This window comes from Amblyomma americanum, chromosome 2, assembly GCF_052857255.1.
Source record: "Amblyomma americanum isolate KBUSLIRL-KWMA chromosome 2, ASM5285725v1, whole genome shotgun sequence".
Lineage (NCBI taxonomy): Eukaryota > Metazoa > Arthropoda > Arachnida > Ixodida > Ixodidae > Amblyomma > Amblyomma americanum.
Genome location: NC_135498.1, coordinates 76,688,753 through 76,707,828, shown reverse-complemented (window position 1 = coordinate 76,707,828; position 19,076 = coordinate 76,688,753). Strand labels below are relative to the sequence as shown.

Below are 19,076 nucleotides of genomic sequence, written 5' to 3'. Positions count from 1 at the left end.
TATTTTACCGGATGCCATTGATGATGATGGCAACCATGATGACGGAAATGGACTGGTAACGCCCACCGCAGTCTTTTCCTCATTCCATTCCCGTTTCGTGCGTGCTAAGCCACAAAATAAGCATATTTCAGCTCCTGGCGGCCACCTTTTGCAGGCTTCTGGTGAGTGTCGAGGCAGGGTCTGCAAACTCGTTCATTTCACGAGCCCCACGTGGATTAAAATAAACTGGTCGAACGCTGGCCTTACTATGGTCGGTTATTTATCACCGTTTAGCCATCGGCAGAAATGCAGTTAGCGATGTTATGCAAATCCAAGTAGCACTTGTTGCAGCCTCGGACGTGCACCCTTGCGTGTCTGCGCGTGCCACCGCTAGCTTCAGTAAACTGTGAATGCGAGCTTAATGGCTTAATCGAGCTGCCACGTTGCCCGGTGCAACTGCGTCGTTAAATACAGTAGACCGGAAAGCTCGCAGCATGCGTAAGCCGCAGTCTGAAAAAAAAATCAAGAAAGAAAAAGCATCTTATTTTTGTTGCTGCTATAGCAGTAACAAAACAAAAAAAAAAAAACGTGCCATTGAAGGCAGCGCAGAGCATACATATGTAAACGAACTGCTAAGAGCAATATTTTTAATCGCCGAAAGTAATTAAGACATCGCAGCTGTCAGGCGCACATGAATCAGGAGCAGACCCAGGGAGCACAGAAACATCGCGATAACGTTACATTTTTGTTTTGCTCAAATGTTATTTATAAATGCGCTTATAAATGTCCTTTTTATTTTTATTTGTAATGATTTTGTGATGTTGCATATAAACGTTACAGTAACCTCTCATGAACATTAGTGAAACATGTAAACAACATAATTATGTAACATCTCGAAAATGTGGAAGCAGCCATGCTCTAGCTAGCCAGTTGTGACGGCACACAACTTACAACGCTCTGCAAGAACTAGCTCAATATGCAACTTTCACCTCCGAACGGATATCGCAGAGTCAAGCTTATATGTACACCCATTAACGAGGGATGTCCCACGAGTGATGGCGGCGAATGGGTAATAACAAAAGTTTTCTGGCAAAATAATGGGGCCCTGCATGCTATCTATGGCGAGTACTATCTAAAAGATGTGGTTTCAAAGTAAGCTATAGATGAAAAATATCTTTACTGTGGGAGAAGTTCAGCAAATCGCTGCTAGAAATTGCTTTTTATGTAGTTCTGACTAACATTATTATAACGTTTAGAAATTAAAACAACGCTTGTTTAGAAAGTCAAAATAACGTTTTCTACATAACTTATAACATTTATATTTTTAAATTTTTAACATTAATGTAACGTTACAATCTAACATTAACATTACTGCAACTTAAATAACATTTTAATAACACTATTCTAATGTTCGGTGCTACCTGGGGTTTTATGGGCAACCTTTATGGGATGCGGTAGCGACAATTTTTTGTCCGTGCCCCTCTCCCCACTTTTTTTTTATCTGCTCACGAGGAGGAACCTGGTGGTTGGAGATGCCCGCAGACGAATTTAATTAGTGTTATCTTGAGTACGTTGACTGTCAACAGCCATTCTTGCGAGGATGGTGTATAGGCATTATATATAAAAATAAAAATAGAAACAGCAGATGCGTTCATATACCCATGCTTGTTATCCTATCATACCTGCAAGCTTATCGACGCACAAATTTCACACTTAAACGAATATATTTGTCGATGTCGATGGGAAGAATACACGGCAGAAATACACAGCAGAAATGCGGTGAACGCTTTATCACGCTGAGTTGGCCGTACATATGAGAACTAGTTGGCTTCAGTTGGTTCCAACTGGGACCAATTGAATTCCCAGTTTTTTATAACTGGAACCAACAGGGAATTGTTCCATAAACCATTTAGACTGGGAAAGATTTCTCTGCATCAGCAGATCTGCATCAACTAAAAATTAAAAATTTTAGAAGCACAGCTGGAACGATTTTTAAATTGCAGTTATTTGGAGCCCAATTGAATGCAACGATTAAAACTCTAGAAACTCAAGATTGGCTTCGAATTTCATGTAAAAAAACAATAAAAACGTCTCTTTTTTCACGGTTGCGGGACACTTCCTTAGCACATCTGCTCTAATTCTTAAATTTATTCAAACACATGATTCAACCAGTTATGCAAAAGTGGTCGTGGACAAAAAAAAAAATTAAAACACTGAGATACTGAGCGTTTGGTCAGCCTTAAAAGCTACACAGTGCAGTTAGGTGAAACTTTAGATACCAAGCATTTGAGCCGGCAATTACAAATTACTAGAAAAAATAACTAATTTATCTAGGGACTGCCCAAGTTCGCACACTTGAAACCCTGCAGACAACGAACAACTCGAGAATTAATGCCGCTCACGTGAAGACACTAGGTCCTGTAGGCAACGTAAACAAAAAGATGTCATGAAATGTAAACTGAGTTCGTAATGAATCTTCATAAAATAAACTGCTCCAACACCGGCGCGCACCTTGGATGTCGAAATGAGTGTCTGCAACGATAAGCCAAGATATGTCGCAGTCAGTCCATCGGCCAGTGAAATTTTTTTTTCGTAAAAAAAATTTATTATTATAATGGATTACATTGCGCACGATGGAGAAGATAACGGAGCCCTGCATGTATGGAGGCTTTGCAAGCGAAACTAGATCCGTAATGTTTAGATATTTTCTTGCAGTGATCAGCTTTCTATTGAGCGCCGCGCCAATACGGCTGCAGTGGAAAGCTATACACGCTGTTTCACCTAAGGCTGCCAGAAAATATTTAAAATAAACTTTTTGAGTTAGAATAACGCTTTTTTTAGCATAGAATTGTCAGCGGTGTAGTGCAACACAGTGCAGTTAATGCGTGCTAACTAGCAGGTTGGTTATCTGATATTGACTAGTTGACTTTTAACTATTACTATTAGGATCCTTATTCATTGAGAGGCTTGTAGCCCACCGCGAGTGATTTCCATATCAGTTTTTAGATTTTCGAAAATTCTATTCTCGTTCCAACCGAAACCGCGAGACCCAAAGGAGCGCAAGCCATGTCTATGAGCGCGCGTCACGCATGGGCGCGCTGGTCACGTGGCTTCCGCTGGCTCGCCGCTTCCACTCGGACGCTGGGAAAGGAGCACGTGACACCCGCACTGTGTTGTGAAGGTACACAACCAACGCTTTGCAATGAAACAACCAACGACGTGGCCCACACTTGAGCTCCACAATACAGCACTCACATCCAACATTCTCGGACAAAAATATCGAAAATTGGGAAATTGTAAGATATTTTTGTTGAAATATTGAAGGTAATGGTCCATTATTCTGATATGCAGCAAAACCTTTCTTTTAAATGCTTCCATAAATCGCATCGAACTGTTAAGACTGCCATCGAAAACCAATGGGGAACGATTTTGACGAGAGCAAAAACGTAAACAGAAAAAAAATACAAGACTGCCGTCGGGTGATCTGCGGATATATTGATCGTTATAGTGAAATCTTCCATCATATAAAAAAAAATTGAGTTCATCAACGGTTTTCCGCTCAAAAATTCTTTTGTCCAGAATTGTTCGGTATGATATGGAACTCATCCACTTACCTCCGAACGGATTCCGCGGAATCAAGCGTATGCTGCCCTTAATGAGAGGTGTTCCATGGGCGTTATCGTCGAATGGGTAAAAAGCAAAGTTTTCTAACAAAATATCGGGGCTGTGCATGCAGTCTGTGGTAGGCACTATATAAGAGTTTAGTGGCGAAGTACTTCTATGTAGTTGAAAAAACATCTTTACTCTAAGAAAAGTGAGAAAAATTCTGGGACCCAGTGCTTGAAATATTTGCGTAATGTTGTTTTATAATTACGATTCAAAGCTTATAAAGCGTTTAAAAAAACTGTAGTAAAATGTTGTTTATTTGCAACTTTGAACTAATGTTTATCATGCAACATATAACGTTGTTAATTTTTAACATTCATGTAACGTTTGCAACATATAACGTTATACCGCAACTTACGTAACAATTTTATAACATTATTCTAATGTTCGGTGCTACCTGGGCCGTCACCTACATGCACGACTTAAAAGCTTATACCAGTGACACTTGCTCATGTGATAGGTAATTTGAAATTAGTGCCACAGTAGCAACTGCAGCGTTTCTAAAAACGGCTAATTTCGCATGCAGCGAAGCACAGGAAGGACAGGAAAGAATTATATGAAGGCACCGCACGATGGATACATTTTATCCGCTTATGAGTGCACAGTATTATCATGAGATGGCCTAAGAGAGACTCCTAGAAAATGATGCAGGTTTTTAACTTTTCGGAACGTGCATGCAGAGTGTCTTTGTGGCGCGTTCTCTGTTGCATTCGTACACGTGTTCGTATCCTCCCGGAAATAGGGCAAAATGTTTTGTCATTTCGTTGTAGCGACAGATTTTTTCATCGCTGCGGCAAGTGACAGCGGAATGTCGCAGGAACACTGTTGTTGCTACAAGTTCATGGCCAAAAATATCACATAAAAACTGTTGTGACGACAGAAAATTTTCTATTGTGCGGCAGCATATGTTATAAATGGCCGTCTTAGCAGAAGAAAATCGTACAGTCGTTCCAAAAAGCAAAAATGCCGTAGCTTCGGCATTTTGAGCCGTGAGACAACAACGCCGTGAGACAAATGATTGATCATGGTGGGTGGAACAGCGCGAACAGACGATCACTGCCGAAAGTGCAGAAAACAGGAGAAAAAGAAAACATGCCGTCCCCTGGTCACCAAAACAAAGATTTTGTTTCGCCATAGAGAAAAAACAACCAGGGAAATAATGGAGGCATATTTCATTCGGAAAAGACAAGCAGAGTGTGTGAGCCAGCCTTCCTTGATTCTTGTTGATAAGGAGTTTTCTTTTTTAGATAATTCATGATGTATAACCATTGAATTCAGCGAGGTAACCATTGAAAAGTGCCAATGCAATTGCTATGTGCCCGATATATCACGTGTTTTTGTAATATAAAATGTATGTTCTTCTTAATAAAAACATTAGTTGCGAGTCAGCGCTTGTCTGTGTCTTCTCTTCTGTCTGTCGTCTGTTCGCGCTGTTCCACCCACCATGAACTGTTACCAACTAGCCCAACTTTCCATCCTTCTACAAATGATTGAACCGTGAGACAAAAACCTAAGTGGAAGTTTAGTTCTGTCCCATTCTTGTTGGACACTGTGCGCTAAACGGGAGGACCGCTCTCCCTATGCTTCGCGTGCTGAGGCAGCAATGGGTCTGCTGCTTAACCGTCGCGGAAGCCAGAACACACCTTTGTGCCGTTTGCGCATGATTTCGCATTAACGGCCGCGTGTTATGGTTCCGAAAGTTTTCAATGTCCTTACATGCAGTGGAAAAACCTACTTAACGAGGCGACGACTCCAAGTCGGCGATAAGTGTGAGCAAACGGCGCTACGCTAGTCAGTAGCGTTTAGCTACGTGGTCGAGCCTGCCTGCAAAGGCGTGTCTGAGTTCGCGGATCAATGCCTCGCACCTCATAGTTAGTCACTGTACTCAATTCCTAAGATACCTTTGTCTCACCCTGTTCCTTGTTCCAGCACATTCTTAATTTTCTGCACTGACTTGCTGTAATTGGCAGTGAATAGCCAGTCAGGTATGGCATGCATGCCAGAAATACTGACCTTCTTCTGTTAAAGCCGGCGTACTTTAATCGGTGTTTTCGGTTTAAGCCGAAAAGTCCAACCCCTAACTATGAAATGACAAGGATACGAATTATTATGTTTGACCTCTGCGTTCACTGACTGCGTACTGCTTCCGTTTCTTGCATCTTGATAACACCTACTTTGTGGTCAGGGAAAATTGTACATAGAGGCTTAATTAGTTCGAGGGTGAAATCCCCTGATGCGAAGTCGACAACGAATGGCGCCAGTCTCCGGCAAGGACGACTGGCGAAGTGCATTCGAAATCGATGAAGGAGAGCTTGACGAATTTCAAGATCTTTTCCTGACAGGCATTTCGAGGCGTTTGGCGGCGTCTTGTTGCGATCGCCTGCTCTACCCGATGACGACAAAGGATCCGCGAGGCGCGGATTGCGTGTACTGAGTGATCACGTGATCGAGGGCTATACGGCGTGCCCCATGCACCCGAATGCGACGAAGGTTGCGCGAGGCTCGGTGCGGACGTGACGACACCGACGGCTACGCGAATCCGGGAAACGAAGCCGAGGCATTTGGCGCTGTAACAGTTCCTGCGCATTCGCTAGAATGCTCGCAGTCGTGTGAGAATCCCTTATAATAATAATAATAATAATAATAATAATAATAATAATAATAATAATAATAATAATAATAATAATAATAATAATAATAATAATAATAATTGGTTTTCGGGCAAAAGGAAATGGCGCAGTATCTGTCTCATATATTGTTGGACACCTGAACCACGCCGTAAGGGAAGGGATAAAGGAGGGAATGAAAGAAGAAAGGAAGAAAGAAGTGCCGTAGTGGAGGGCTCCGGAGTAATTTCGACCACCTGGGGATCTTCAACGTGCACTGACATCGCACAGCACACGAGCGCCTTTGCGTTTCGCCTCCATCGAAACGCTGCCGCCGCGGTCGCGTTCGAACCCGGGAACTCCGGATCAGTAGCCGAGCGTCTTATCCACTGAGCCACCGCGGCGGGTGAGAATCCCTTCGCAAATGTTGAAAATCAGATGCCAGGTCAGAGTCCGAAAGGTACCTATTTGAGCACATACACTCCCTCTGCGTTTCTGTTACCCACCTTTATAAAGAGGGCTGGCAACTGGGCTCTCGAGGAGCGAGAGAACAAGCGAGAGGCTGTGGCCTGTCTAACCCTCTTAAGTGGGCGAGAATTGGGCTCAATTTGCGACAGCAGCAGCAGGGTCGTGTCGAGGAGCTCTGCCCGCGGAGCTCCTGCGCTCGCCTGTGGTCTCCGTCGCGTGGTTGGATTGACGCAACGTCACAAGGCGAGTCGCCTATCGTGCCCTGCCACAGGTGAGAGGGAAAGGGCGCTTGTCATTGCCATTGCACTTATGGCAGCGCTTCAAGTCAAAAGGCGATGCACGGAAGTTTGGGGTTGGGTGCATATTTGAGTGCACTCTTATAGACTTTTGCGGTAACGGCTCCCTGGGCGTCGCCTTACTGCTCGCTGCACTTCGGTGTGCACAGGGGGGTAGAGCACAGTGCATGGAAACGGCAGCGAGACCGGTTTGCGACAGTCCAGACAGGAGGCGTTTCGACGCGTCTTTCGCCCGATGTAAAGTTCTATGCGATAACCTGTATCTTTTGTTAGGCGCATACTATTTTTATTCCAACGGAGTACTTCTAAGCATATAATTTTTTTTCCCCGCGCATACGCAAGGTTGTGCGAAATTATAGCCCAAAATATGTGAAGCTGCGGTTGCTTCTGCCATTGTACTCAGAATTAACTTCTGTTATTTTATCCTTTCTATCTTTTTTCTGCGGCCTGGCTGCCTCTCGAGCTATCGTGAGTATTATTCTTCCAGTGGACTGAAAATAAAATACTAGTGTGGTTTTGCGAATACCTTTAATTGGAGGGTCTGAAACATTAAATTTAGTCTAAACGTATTTGCACAGCACATCCTGAGCGTGGACTAGTAATATAGTCCTTGAATACTTTACTGAAGAACTCTGGTTGTATATTAAGAATTAACTCAACTGTGTTTCACAAAAAAAAAAAGAAATTTGAGAAAGTATACTGCGCTGTTTAAAAAAATTCCATTTCGGTTTCTCTTTGTGTCACACGGACTCTTTGAATAATGCATGCAAGTATTCCCGGGAAATAAAACGAAGTTTACAGGGCAGTTGTGCCGTTGCAAGGAGCTGAAAATAATTTTAATCAGTCGTGCAAAAAATGGAGGTCCTCTCCGGGCCTCCTAATTAGGTTGGCTTAGGATACTTGGCCCAGTAATGAATGCAAAAGTTTTCGTTTCGGTGAGAAACTATTTATTCTGTGCCATACGGCGGACTAGGGAATGAAGGGGGTGAGTGAGAGGGAATGGGGAAAAGGAGAGCGGATGAGGAGATGCAAATAAAGGGATGAGATAGGGCGGGAGGAAAGAAGGAAAAGAGATGAAGTTTATTTGTTTTCCCATTAAGAAAAACATCCGCTTTGCCGAAGCCGTGGCATTGACTGAAATTCAGACGTGCAGTAATTAGTATACATACATGCTCCTGCGAGTGCTGCAACCCCTTTCTCACCTATAGGATACAGGCCTATCTGATGCGAGGGCATTCAATTTCGTTCTTGTCTCTTCTCGATATTTCCTGTTTCATGCATAATTGTTTGGAATGCCCTGATTAGAATGTACACTGGATGTCGCGGTTGCGATGAGCAAATAACTGTTCCTTTTGCAGATGGCAGCTTGCGATTGTGCCAGTGCGAAAGTACACAGATCTAGGTTCGAACACGACAAGGAATTTTTTTTATCAAACTGTGGCAACGCGCGGCTCACATTCGATTTAAGCTACGAGAAAAATTTGCGTATTTGTTAAATTCCGCCTTTGTTTATTTTGTTGAAAACTACTCTCTCCCTTTAGGACGCATGGAAGTTTTTCAGTTGACGAGAAAAAGACTAGAAAAGAGACCTTTTCTGCTCTTGGACGACGCGTATCATGGAGTGAAGTCAGAGTGGCCTCTGGGCCTATCGAGAATGCGGTTTCCAGCTACAGAGAAGTTGGGAGATGCTATGAATAACATACATTTAACTCAGATATGTTGACCCTGTCGAATTTTGCATTTTATTCAGCGATTTTTCGCATTTCTGATATTTATGGTTTGAGAAAGCAGTCGATATCCAACGTGAAGCGGGCAGGCTGTTACACTCAATTCAGGCTGGATGTTCGTGGCAGCAAGATCTCCTTTCGTAATTACTTTCTGAACGCTTATGCTGCAAACAAAACGTGCGTCAAACCATGTACACTTCGCAACATATTTTTTAGGGAGCATTGTTGAGGTGGATTAGATAAAGATGATTGAGCTGGTTAAGCGCAGCATACTCAACACAGATAGGCTCAGCGCCTCATTGTGGCATTACTTTAGAACCATTCTAACGCTGAAATTGATGGATAAAAACAAACTTGACTCGCAAAAGCATCGGTCATCTGAGACTGCCAATTTTTCCTTTGGACTTATTTTCTTATATACAACATGCAGATACGACAGGAGTACTATAGCAAAATGCCATGCAGATTTGGCTTGACTGGGTTGGTATGTCCATTACTATTAGGACATAGCATAATAAGCTCATGATAACTCAGGCACAATAATGCAGAATACAATAACACGTAAAATGAGCGATATTGCACGAAAGCAGCATAGATAGAGAGAGAGAGAGAGAAGTGGTAGAGGAAAGGCAGGGAGGTTAACCAGAAGAATGTTCCGGTTGGCTATCCTGCACTGGGGGAGAGGGATGAGGGGCACAGTGGCAGAAATAATATACACAATACAAAATTTGTAGACGTTAGTATTAATTGCTCTCACTTGCAGCAGATGCTGCTTTTGATATAGGATACCACAATAACGACAAAAAAAGCCAATATATAGCGTAGATGTACATCAGCATAATCCTACAAGGTGTCACTTGAAGGAATGCATACACTTTATCAGCATGTCAAGCCGCCGCGGTGGCCCAGGGGTTACGGCGCTCGGCTGCTGACCCGAAAGACGCGGGTGCGATCCCGGCGGCGGCGGTCACTCTTCAATGGAGGCGAAATTCCTGACGCCCGTGTACTGTGCGATGTCAGTGCACGTTAAAGAACCCCAGGTGGTCGAAATTTCCGGAGCCCTCCACTACGGCGTCCCTCATAGCCTGCGTCGCTTTGGAAGTTCTCCACAAAGCTATCAGTGCTCGTATAGAAAAAGGCTATGAACTTTGCTGACATGTTCTCCCGTAAGCATGGCATTGTGCGGCGTAGTATTTGATGTCCATGGCACGCATTTCTGGAATACGGAATGTGGGGACATTTTTACCTAGTGGGCGCTTACTCAGGGGCCTTTTATTGCGAAAGCAATACTGCTCGAGGTTTCCGCTCTTGGCCGTCGTCCCGGAGAATCCACCATTGACCTTTGGCGTCACCTATGTGTGACGTCATACCAGCTGTGGAATAGCGGGGCCCCAACTCGGCTCGTCGCGATCGTCCCAGCGAATCCTCCATGCTGCAGCTGCGCGCCGCTGCCGCGGGGAGCGCTCGCGGTACGTGACGTCATGCCAGCTGTGGAAAAGCGGCCCCCCAACCCGGCTCGTCGCAGTCGCCCCAGCGAATCCTCCACGGTATGTCGGATGATGTGTGTAAGGTGAAGCTGCAACGATGTGCTGCAGCTAAGAAGCGGCGGCGTGCGGAAGAAACGGATGAAGAGCGGGAACAACGTTTAGCTAAACGGCGTGCATTTGTAGTCGTTATGGGGAGCGCGGAAGAGACGCAACAACGACAGAACGAAGCGAGGAAGAGACAACGCGCTCAAGAGACGCCAGAAGAACGCGCCGCAAGACTCGAGAAGCGTCGTAACGAAGATGCGGCTAGAAGAAGTGCCACGTCCCGTAGTGACTCTTCAACCGCGGAAGAGACCGCTTTGAATTCTCGAGAGCGTCGGAATGAGACGCAGCGTAGACGACGTGCCAAGGAAACGAAGCTTTCGCAATTCAACTAGGGTTAACCAGAGCTAAACCACAGCCAATTTTTCATATATTTCATAAAACTTTCATAAAAATAAATTTCATATATGTGCGTCATATGGACACGAATATTCATGACGCACACGATATTTTGCTGCTATAGAAAATATTTTTTCGGTATTAAGCACTGCATTCTGTTAGCCCGGACTGAATCACAATGATTCTATAGCTAGAAACAAGAAGAGTTTTACAGCAGTATAGATTTACTTTCAATGCCTGAAAGCATTGCGGTTTCGTAATTGCTTCCACGATACATAAACGGTTGAATTTGTTAGCAACAAAGTCAGTATGATTCTTCCTGCATTAGTTTTCTTCGAAAATAACCTCGAGGCATTTACCAGGCGATACAATGTTTGCAGATGAAAATCCAATTAGTAGATGACCGACGATGTTTTCTTTTCCTTGTTTTTTTTTGGGTGTGAAAGCGCAGTGTTAGTTTCTTATTTTTTGTTGATATAGCTAGCGAACTTCGGGCTTCGGGAACCCCACTTGTTCAGTTTACCTAGCATGCAGTATTAACTTTTTTCTTGCAGACAAAAAAAAAACAGTGCTGTCAGCATATCTGATAATTAAGGGGTACTGTCGATGAAGGCGCCCCAGCATACTTCCCTGTAGCACTGTAGAATGAATCAATAATAACCATCTAGTACATGCACACCATTCGGTAACGGTAGGCTTGGAACTTAATCTGAAGAAAACTGAAGTAATTTTCAACAGTCTGGGAAGGGCGCAGTCGTGTTTAGCGGATGTGCTGGAAGTAATAAGGGGGTGTTTCTATCTCAACCCAATAAAGGTGATAAACCTGGACCACGAGGGCCAAATCACTGGTGGATAGAATAGGTTGGAGTGCACTGGTGTAACAAAAACGTCCCCGGAAAAAATGATGATGATGGCTTTTTATGGCGCAAGGGCACCTGACACCAAAGAGCGCCATGGTACAAGGTATTTTTCTTCTACTCAAGGTGGGGTCCAAGACCCATTTCCCACGCGATTCACCCTAAATAAGCCGAGCGCCAGACCAGGGGAAGCTTGTAGCCATTGTATCACCGGTGGGTACTCGGCGGCACTGGGTTCGAACCCCGCACCTCCCGCATGTGAGGCGGATGCTCAGATCATTAGGCCACCGCTGCGGTAGTCCCCGGAAAAAAGGTCCCCGGAAAAAGATTGCCGGAAAAAAGGGCCCCGAAAAAAAAAGGTCCCCGGAAAAAGGGCCCCTGAGTAAGCGCCCACTAAGTAAAAATGTCCTCAAGTGGAATTACCCAAAGAATAAGTTTTCCAAAATCTACTCCACAAAAAATTGCCCTCTTTATTGGACTCTGCAGTGAATTCGAGCACATACGTAAGCATGAAGTATTTTATAGTACCAGATGACACCACGACCTTGCAGTCCAGGTCATGCCAAGAAAAAGCACTTCCTCCGGAGTCTTCGTTGAAGTGCCGAACGATCCAGAGACGCACTTTCCCTGGGCCGCTTCCTTTTCGCCGCCGCCATTTTTTTATGGACGCCCCGCATTTGTTCGTTGTTTAGTTTCTTCCGTACCGACAGGTGGAATTACTGTAGCTTGCATTTTCGCTAATGTCTCTGACTGCATCTGCGACAATGGCGGCAGGCTTTTCTTCCAGGACAAGAGGTGTCCCTTTCATTTTCTTCTTTGTTTTCGCGAGATTTATCGCTGAATTATCTACGCGGTGACTGTGGAGAGCACTTAGGCGGTAGTGCTTTGAAGAATTCTTCAGAATTAAAGCACCTCTGCAGAACCTGCGTTTAACACGGCACCAACGGATGCGAGAGGAAATATCTTTTTGTCTCGTGTACATAAAGGCGTCAAGGCACAGCTTTACGCCTTCTTTGCTCGACTTGATGGTCTCTATTCCTTAAAATAAATATTGTTGCGTTTAAACCCATACTAGGACAAGTATACTTTTAACGCCCTGCCTGCCGTTCCACCACGACTGCTAACCCGTACACTTACATTGCAAGCGCTGGTGCAAGCCCGAAGCTGTCTCCAGGTGCTGTCCATAAGCGCTGAACTACTACCCCCTGAATATTGCATCGAGCTCATGTGATAGCTCGACGATAGTGTAGAGGACGTGCGCAGTACTTGTGCCACGCCACAGAAACCAAGGAGCATGGGGGAACTTTTTTTTATTTGTGGCGTTGATCAGTGGAGATTATTAGTGATTATTTTATCGCTTAAAGATAATTGATTAGGAAGCAGCCGCATGCTGCTGGTGGGATCCGAAACCACGACGCTATCATTAACCTATACATAAGATGCCCAGCAATAAACGTTTGGTCATAATATCACGTGCCTTCTATATGATCTGATTCATATATAGATATATTTTTCTACAGTTGCTGTCTTCAGTCTACGATTTTCCGCTCGTATTTATCTCGTATCTAGTCTGTGTATCAGGAGGTCCTTCTCATCTGGTGTCTTCTTGCAAATCTCCCCAGCCTGCCTTGAGCGATAAAGCACTGCCACGCTTGCGCTGTCTTGCCATTGAGTTTACCGGTCAGTGATTCGTTCCGAAGTAAAACAACTTAAATCCGCCTCATGGGGCACTTCCCGCATGCGAGGCGGATGCTCAAATCACTGCGGGTTACGAGGCATTTGATGACACGCATTTGGGGATATTTTTTCCTACTTCGCAAATGCGGACATATTTTCGCGGGACGTATCTTCTGGGGACGTTTTTTTTACCGGGGACGTTTTTTCCGGAACCCGGAGTGCTCATGGCAGGCACACTCAAGTTGTAAGCACTAGCTTATCGGTATATTTTAAAATAAAAGTACGCAACGGTTGCATCCTGCCGCTCATATGCGAGGGTAGAACCTTGAAAATTAATTGAGGATAACATAGCATGCTTTGTCGAAAAAAATCGCCATAATTTTCAGAGAGAAAGCGTAGGTTAGAGAATATCTTGCTCGCGCATTCGCCATTTTCTTGTTAACTCGCCCGCTCGGAGGGCCGCGGCGTACAGAGGTATGCATGATTATCGCGCGTTCGGGCGGTGTGCTGCGGTGCAAATGAAGCGAAGTCTTAACGCAGCTGCTTTGCTAAAGACATGTGTACTCACCTCTGTACATAGCCTGCAGGCTAGTAAGTTCGGCACGACGGCAGCCTCTTCCCCGTTGTTCGTTTCTCGCTCTTGCAAAACGCATGCAGAGAGGACTGTTTCAAAACGCGCACTCTCTCCAGCAAGCCGCTTGAAGCCTTGCCCGCACGGAGCGCATTGCGCGCGCGAGAACGCGCCGCGCGTGAAACGCACGTGGCCGCGCGGGTGAACTTGCACCATCACGGGTTCAAGGAGCGGGCACGAGAAGGTATAGTCACCGGATAGTGAGAAAACTGCCCACTGTGGCAGTTAAATTAATGATTGGTCGCTTGGGAACGGCAACATTTGGCGCTGGGAGCACCGGCTATCGCAGGGCAGTGGCGCATCGCTTAACAGCTGCACCACGGCGCCAGGAGGGGTATGAGTACTCCCAGGGATATAGGAATGTAAAGTAGGGAATGACCTCCGGCATATATGGGAATTAACTCATTACGCTATCGCGCCATGCACTTAAGGCATAGCTTAAGTGTCTCATCCGATTTTTTTTGTATTAGAAACTATTTATGGGGGCCTTTAGGCCAGGGGCCGCAGTCCGAAGATAGTATAACCTGCGTTAGTGGCGAGGTTACGTGCATGCGAAGGACTAGCTGGGATGTGGTGAAAAGTCGCGAGCGCGTTCATGTTTTCAGAGAAGATGAGAATGACAAGGCGAAAGAATCTCTCCGCAGGGATGTTTCTGAGCGAGTGCTGCCGCCGCGCGGCCTGCCAAGGAAACATCAGAAACGGTGCCGCGAAAATCCCGTACAGCTGAGCAAGCAAGGCATATGTCCGCTGCGACGGCGTTACCGTTTACGCATCTTTCATGAATGCCGATGGCTATAGTGCGGCGCGGCAAGAGGGGCGAGTTAAATACGTTCTGGTGGTTTGAAAATATGGGCGCACTTGAAGGTCCTCACCGCTGCCTGACTCGTGCTGCGCATGCGCGAAAAATCCTACGGTGACGCAGGTGACTACTAGAAGTCGGGGCGGCGCGTCTCGTTTGCCTAAACGCGTATTGCTGGCATTTGCATTCCGGCTTCAGCACTCATAGGCTGTGACCGCAGCACCGCCTTTGTTTAGGGGAAGTGCCTGAGCTTGGGTTAGCCGGAGCTGCCCAGATTCTCGGTGTACAGGGGCAACGTGTGAACTTCGCACTGTGTAAAAGCAGTGCAGGAAGGGAAGGGGCTTTCATGTTAGAGAAGACCGAGAGACGGGGCAGACTTCTCTTTGCAGCGCAACGTGCTGCTAACTGAGTAGCTCACTGAGCCATTCTGCGGCTGTCTTCGAGCGGGCGATTTTCGTGCAGTGCTACGTCCTGCCTCATTACAACCATGCACTGTTAAGTAAACTGGAATCAACCATGATCCGGACGGTTCACAAAGAAAATAGGTCGCCGTTGGTCACTGCTTTGCTATTTCCGCAAATTGTCTGCTCGCGACCGTTGGTCAGTCACGGCCTGTACAAGTTCAGAACTGTTCTTGTGCGCGAACACACTTGGACATCTGGTTAGCTGACGCCATGCAACTAAATGTTCCTCGAGGTTGTACGGTCTTAACATTGTGTGCGTGTACGAACAGACTCAAACGCTCTGCTGCACACGGGCGCTGCGCCGGTATTTCTGCAAAAGCCTCAGCTTTTACGCATTTCACATGTGTTCCTGTCCTCTGTTTGTTTATGATTTGGCAACAAAAACATAAGAAATGTTCTAAACACACATCCCTTGCGTCATTATCTCCAGTAAGGCACTTGCATGAAACAGTCAGGGCTGCTCGAGGTTTATCAGCGCACCAGAGCTATGTGTAGACAGCGATAAGACGGTCGTGTATCACGCGCCTCTTTCGTTTCTGTCCTACGATTTCGAAAATGATAGCGCGTCGCTTGCTTGCGGCTCGTGTTGCCTACTTGTGTCCGTCAGTAAAACAAAAATAATGACGAGGAAAGGAGATATAATACGGAGATGTTTCTTTCTCTGTGCAGCCTCAGAATCCGCTCTGTAGCCGCAGTCGGCCGAAGCCGAGGTGCAGCGTACGATGTCCTTCCACATACGGCCAGCCCGGCGGGAAGACGCGGAGACGGTGTTGAACCTCATGGCCGAACTGAACGAGTACCAGGACATTCCGCCGGGCAAGATCACGCTCGAGGGTCTCCGGAGGGATCTGTTCGAGTGCGAACGCCCGTGGGCCCGTGTTAACCTCGCCGTCGCTCCGTCGCCGGACGGCGGCGAGGAGGTCGTGGGCCACGCCCTGTACTTCGTCATCTTCGACGCCGTGATGCTGCAGCGAGTGGCCTACATGGAGGACGTCTACGTGCGCCAGGCACACCGCCGCCGGGGCATCGGCGTGGCGCTCTGGAGGTCGGTCGTCGAGCAGGGACTGCGCGAGGGCTGCGACGCGTCCCGCCTCGAGGTACTCGGCCGGAACAAGGAGGCCGTGGACTTCTACGCCAAGCGCGGAGCCAAGGACCTGACGCCCGCCTACAACTTCCAGCATTACAAGCTGACCTGGGACGTCCCCGTGTGACGTGTGTGGGAACCGCGAGGCCTCTTGGACACTTCATGTGTCGCCGCTGCTATGGTCGGATACAACTCAAGAACAGAGCGGCTTTCACCCGTCAAAGGACCCTCTTCCATCCAATGGCGTCGGCCGATTCCCATGACCCTGATAACGTGACAATGCAGGGAGCGGAGCCACAATGCAGGGAGGGCTCTATCCCCGACCATAGAGGGATGGGATTATCCCCTATTAATCTACCACTCCCTGCTTTGTCACACTAGCAGGGTCATAAAATCGGCTGGCGCCATTGGCTGGAAGGGGGTTGACAGGGAAAAACCGCTGCGTTCTTGAGTTGGATCTGTCTTTAGTGCCGATGCAGCCGTACGCATGAAGTGCAAATACACTTGTTTTATGAGAAAAAAAAGGCGCAGTAACTTTTTCACCATCCGTGGGAACCCCAAAAGCGCCGGGAGGGAAGGGAAGGAGGAGGGAATTAAAGGTGGCAGGGAGAAAAAGAGGAGCCCCAATAGAGCGCTGCGAATGAATTTACCTGGAATTGTTTGACTTGCACTGATGCTCACGGGACACCTTGTATTTATCGTTGATAGAAACCAGGACAAGCACAGGCGCCCGCAACACTGGGTATAATTTAAAAAATAGGCTGCTGGGCAGAATTCATACCAGAGCAGTCGCGTGTGGAAGGGTATGAAAGGCGAAAAAAAATTCATTTAACGCCTTCTTTTCATACGTCCTGCAAATAAATATATGGAGCCTAATTGTGGCTTTACAAATTATGCACTGCCAAATTAAATCTGAGGCATTGTGTTTTTAATGCAATAAAATTTGTGCGACAGAATAACCTTCCATAAAACTTTGACCACGAGTGTACGCACACTTCGTAGTGCTCATTTAAGCAGGAACGCGATTACTCTAGTTCCTTACTATGTGAACGGCTTCCTGTTCGCTTTTTATTCTGATCCGATAGTGCACACCGAAGGCTTAATGTTCGACGAGATTGGCAATTCATATGGCGTAACGCATGGAAGCACGTATACAGAACGGCAGCGAGTCGCACAGCGGACTACACGTGCACCCGAACGTGCCTTGCCAGTGACAGGTAATCAGCTGTTAATGTTGTATAGGCGCGCATTTGTGCGCAACGCTTTAAAACGTATAGCGGTAGGAAAGTGGTGTGCCATCGGAGCGGTGTGCTTACGCGTGCACGCCAGGAAGCAGCCCTGGTGCACCGTTAGGACACGAAAAGGGCAGCGCGGATTTGAGAACACACTCGAGTCAGTGCACCCTACATTCGAAACAGAAAGGAGTAAAAAGGGTGTAAGCTGCCCTCTAGCGCACTCCCTCTTATAGAAAGAAGGGTGTGCGCTAGAGGAAAGCTTACTCCTTTGTTTACTCCCATATGGGCGTATTCGAAGAGTGTAGCGCAAATCGAGAGGAGCGAAGAACTTGAAAACGTGTTATGAAGGAAAAACGCAAAGGCGCTCGTGTGCTGTGCGATGTCAGTGCACGTTAAAGATCCCCAGGTGGTCGAAATTATTCCGGAGCCCTCCACTACGGCACCTCTTCTTCCTTTATTCTTTCACTCCCTCCTTTATCCCTTCCCTTACGGCGCGGTTCAGGTGTCCAACGATATATGAGACAGATACTGCGCCATTTCCTTTCCACCAAAAACCAATTATTATTATTATTATTAAACGTGACCGGTGGTTTGTTGGTTGGTTGGGAGTGGCCGCAGGTCAAGGTTAATTGGAGGTCAAAGGGAGAGGCCGCTGCCCTGCTGTGAACACACGCTATAGCTGGAAATGACGTGAACCTCTTAAGCTTCTGAGAAAAAAATTAGTGCCTTACAATGCTTCAGAATCGGGGGAAGCGCGGAGGTCTCACATAGTGGGGAAGAAGGCATGCGTACAAAAAAACCGTCAACCACTGTCACCTATAGTTCTTAGCATCGTCTAGACTGTAAAGTACGATTAATTTTTTATCAAGTGTGTATCAGATGTGGCTATCAGGCAAGCGGCCCGATAACGTGCCAACGCCCCTTCTTCGTTTCCCACGGTGCAGCCGCAGCTATAAAGCTAAGCACAATAAAGTACCGGTGTTTTTCCTGGCCTAGCCTATTTGTCGAGTCTCTGCATGCAGCGATCGATACAAAGTGATGACCAGAGTTTTGCGCATATCTGTACCTCTTAGTCATTAACGATTGTCATGCTGCGTGACCTCTTGAGACAGTCCAGATTATCGGGAGCACTATCGCAGGACAATAACGAGAGCTCATGATTGGCGCTTTATTAAACGACAACCATTCCTAACCCTCCGTCTGACGGACGCAAACCCGGCCGCGAGTCGCCTAAATAAAAGCATGTTCTATTTTCATCCCGTGAGTTGTTCGTACTCTCGTTCAGTTCGGTGCATTCTACGACAAAGTTCCAGTAACAAGTGGCGAGAGACTGCCCACTATTGCGGAACACCTTCGTTTCGTTGTTGCACTTGTTTACAAGCGAGGATTGTTTTTTTCAGAGAGTCTAACAAAAAAATGACGCTTGCAAAAGGACATGTATATGAAGAAGAGAGTGCGAACGCTCAGTTCCAAACTATCTTATTTTGCTGGAAGTCTGAATTCATTAACTGAAGAAGAGAGTGCGAACGCTCAGTTCCAAACTATCTTATTTTGCTGGAAGTCTGAATTCATTAACTCGCGGCATCTTTGCGCATGCTTACAAGTGGCTGCCACTAATCCCCAGCGATTATAATAAGGGGTGTGTTGCCAATTTTTTAA

At 46.3% G+C, this 19,076-nt stretch overlaps 1 protein-coding gene across 2 annotated transcripts; it reads left to right on the top strand.

Moving 5' to 3' along the window:
• Positions 1–24: 24 nt before the first annotated feature.
• Positions 25–18,870, top strand: LOC144121457 (thialysine N-epsilon-acetyltransferase-like). 2 transcript variants are annotated; one of them, XM_077654662.1, is made up of 2 exons: positions 25–161; positions 15,768–18,870. In XM_077654662.1, the coding sequence occupies exon 2, from the start codon at positions 15,821–15,823 to the stop codon at positions 16,307–16,309; it is 489 nt and encodes a 162-aa protein (XP_077510788.1). In that variant the 5' UTR covers positions 25–161; positions 15,768–15,820; the 3' UTR covers positions 16,310–18,870. The 2 variants fall into 2 exon arrangements, with proteins under 2 accessions (XP_077510788.1, XP_077510789.1); XM_077654663.1 differs by lacking the exon at positions 25–161 and adding an exon at positions 7,454–7,483 and having other exon boundaries at positions 15,768–16,449.
• Positions 18,871–19,076: the final 206 nt, after the last annotated feature.

Bases quoted from the DNA above. Each gene is read 5' to 3' on its own strand.
- LOC144121457 (XM_077654662.1), top strand. From the start codon at position 15,821: ATGTCCTTCCACATACGGCCAGCCCGGCGGGAAGACGCGGAGACGGTG.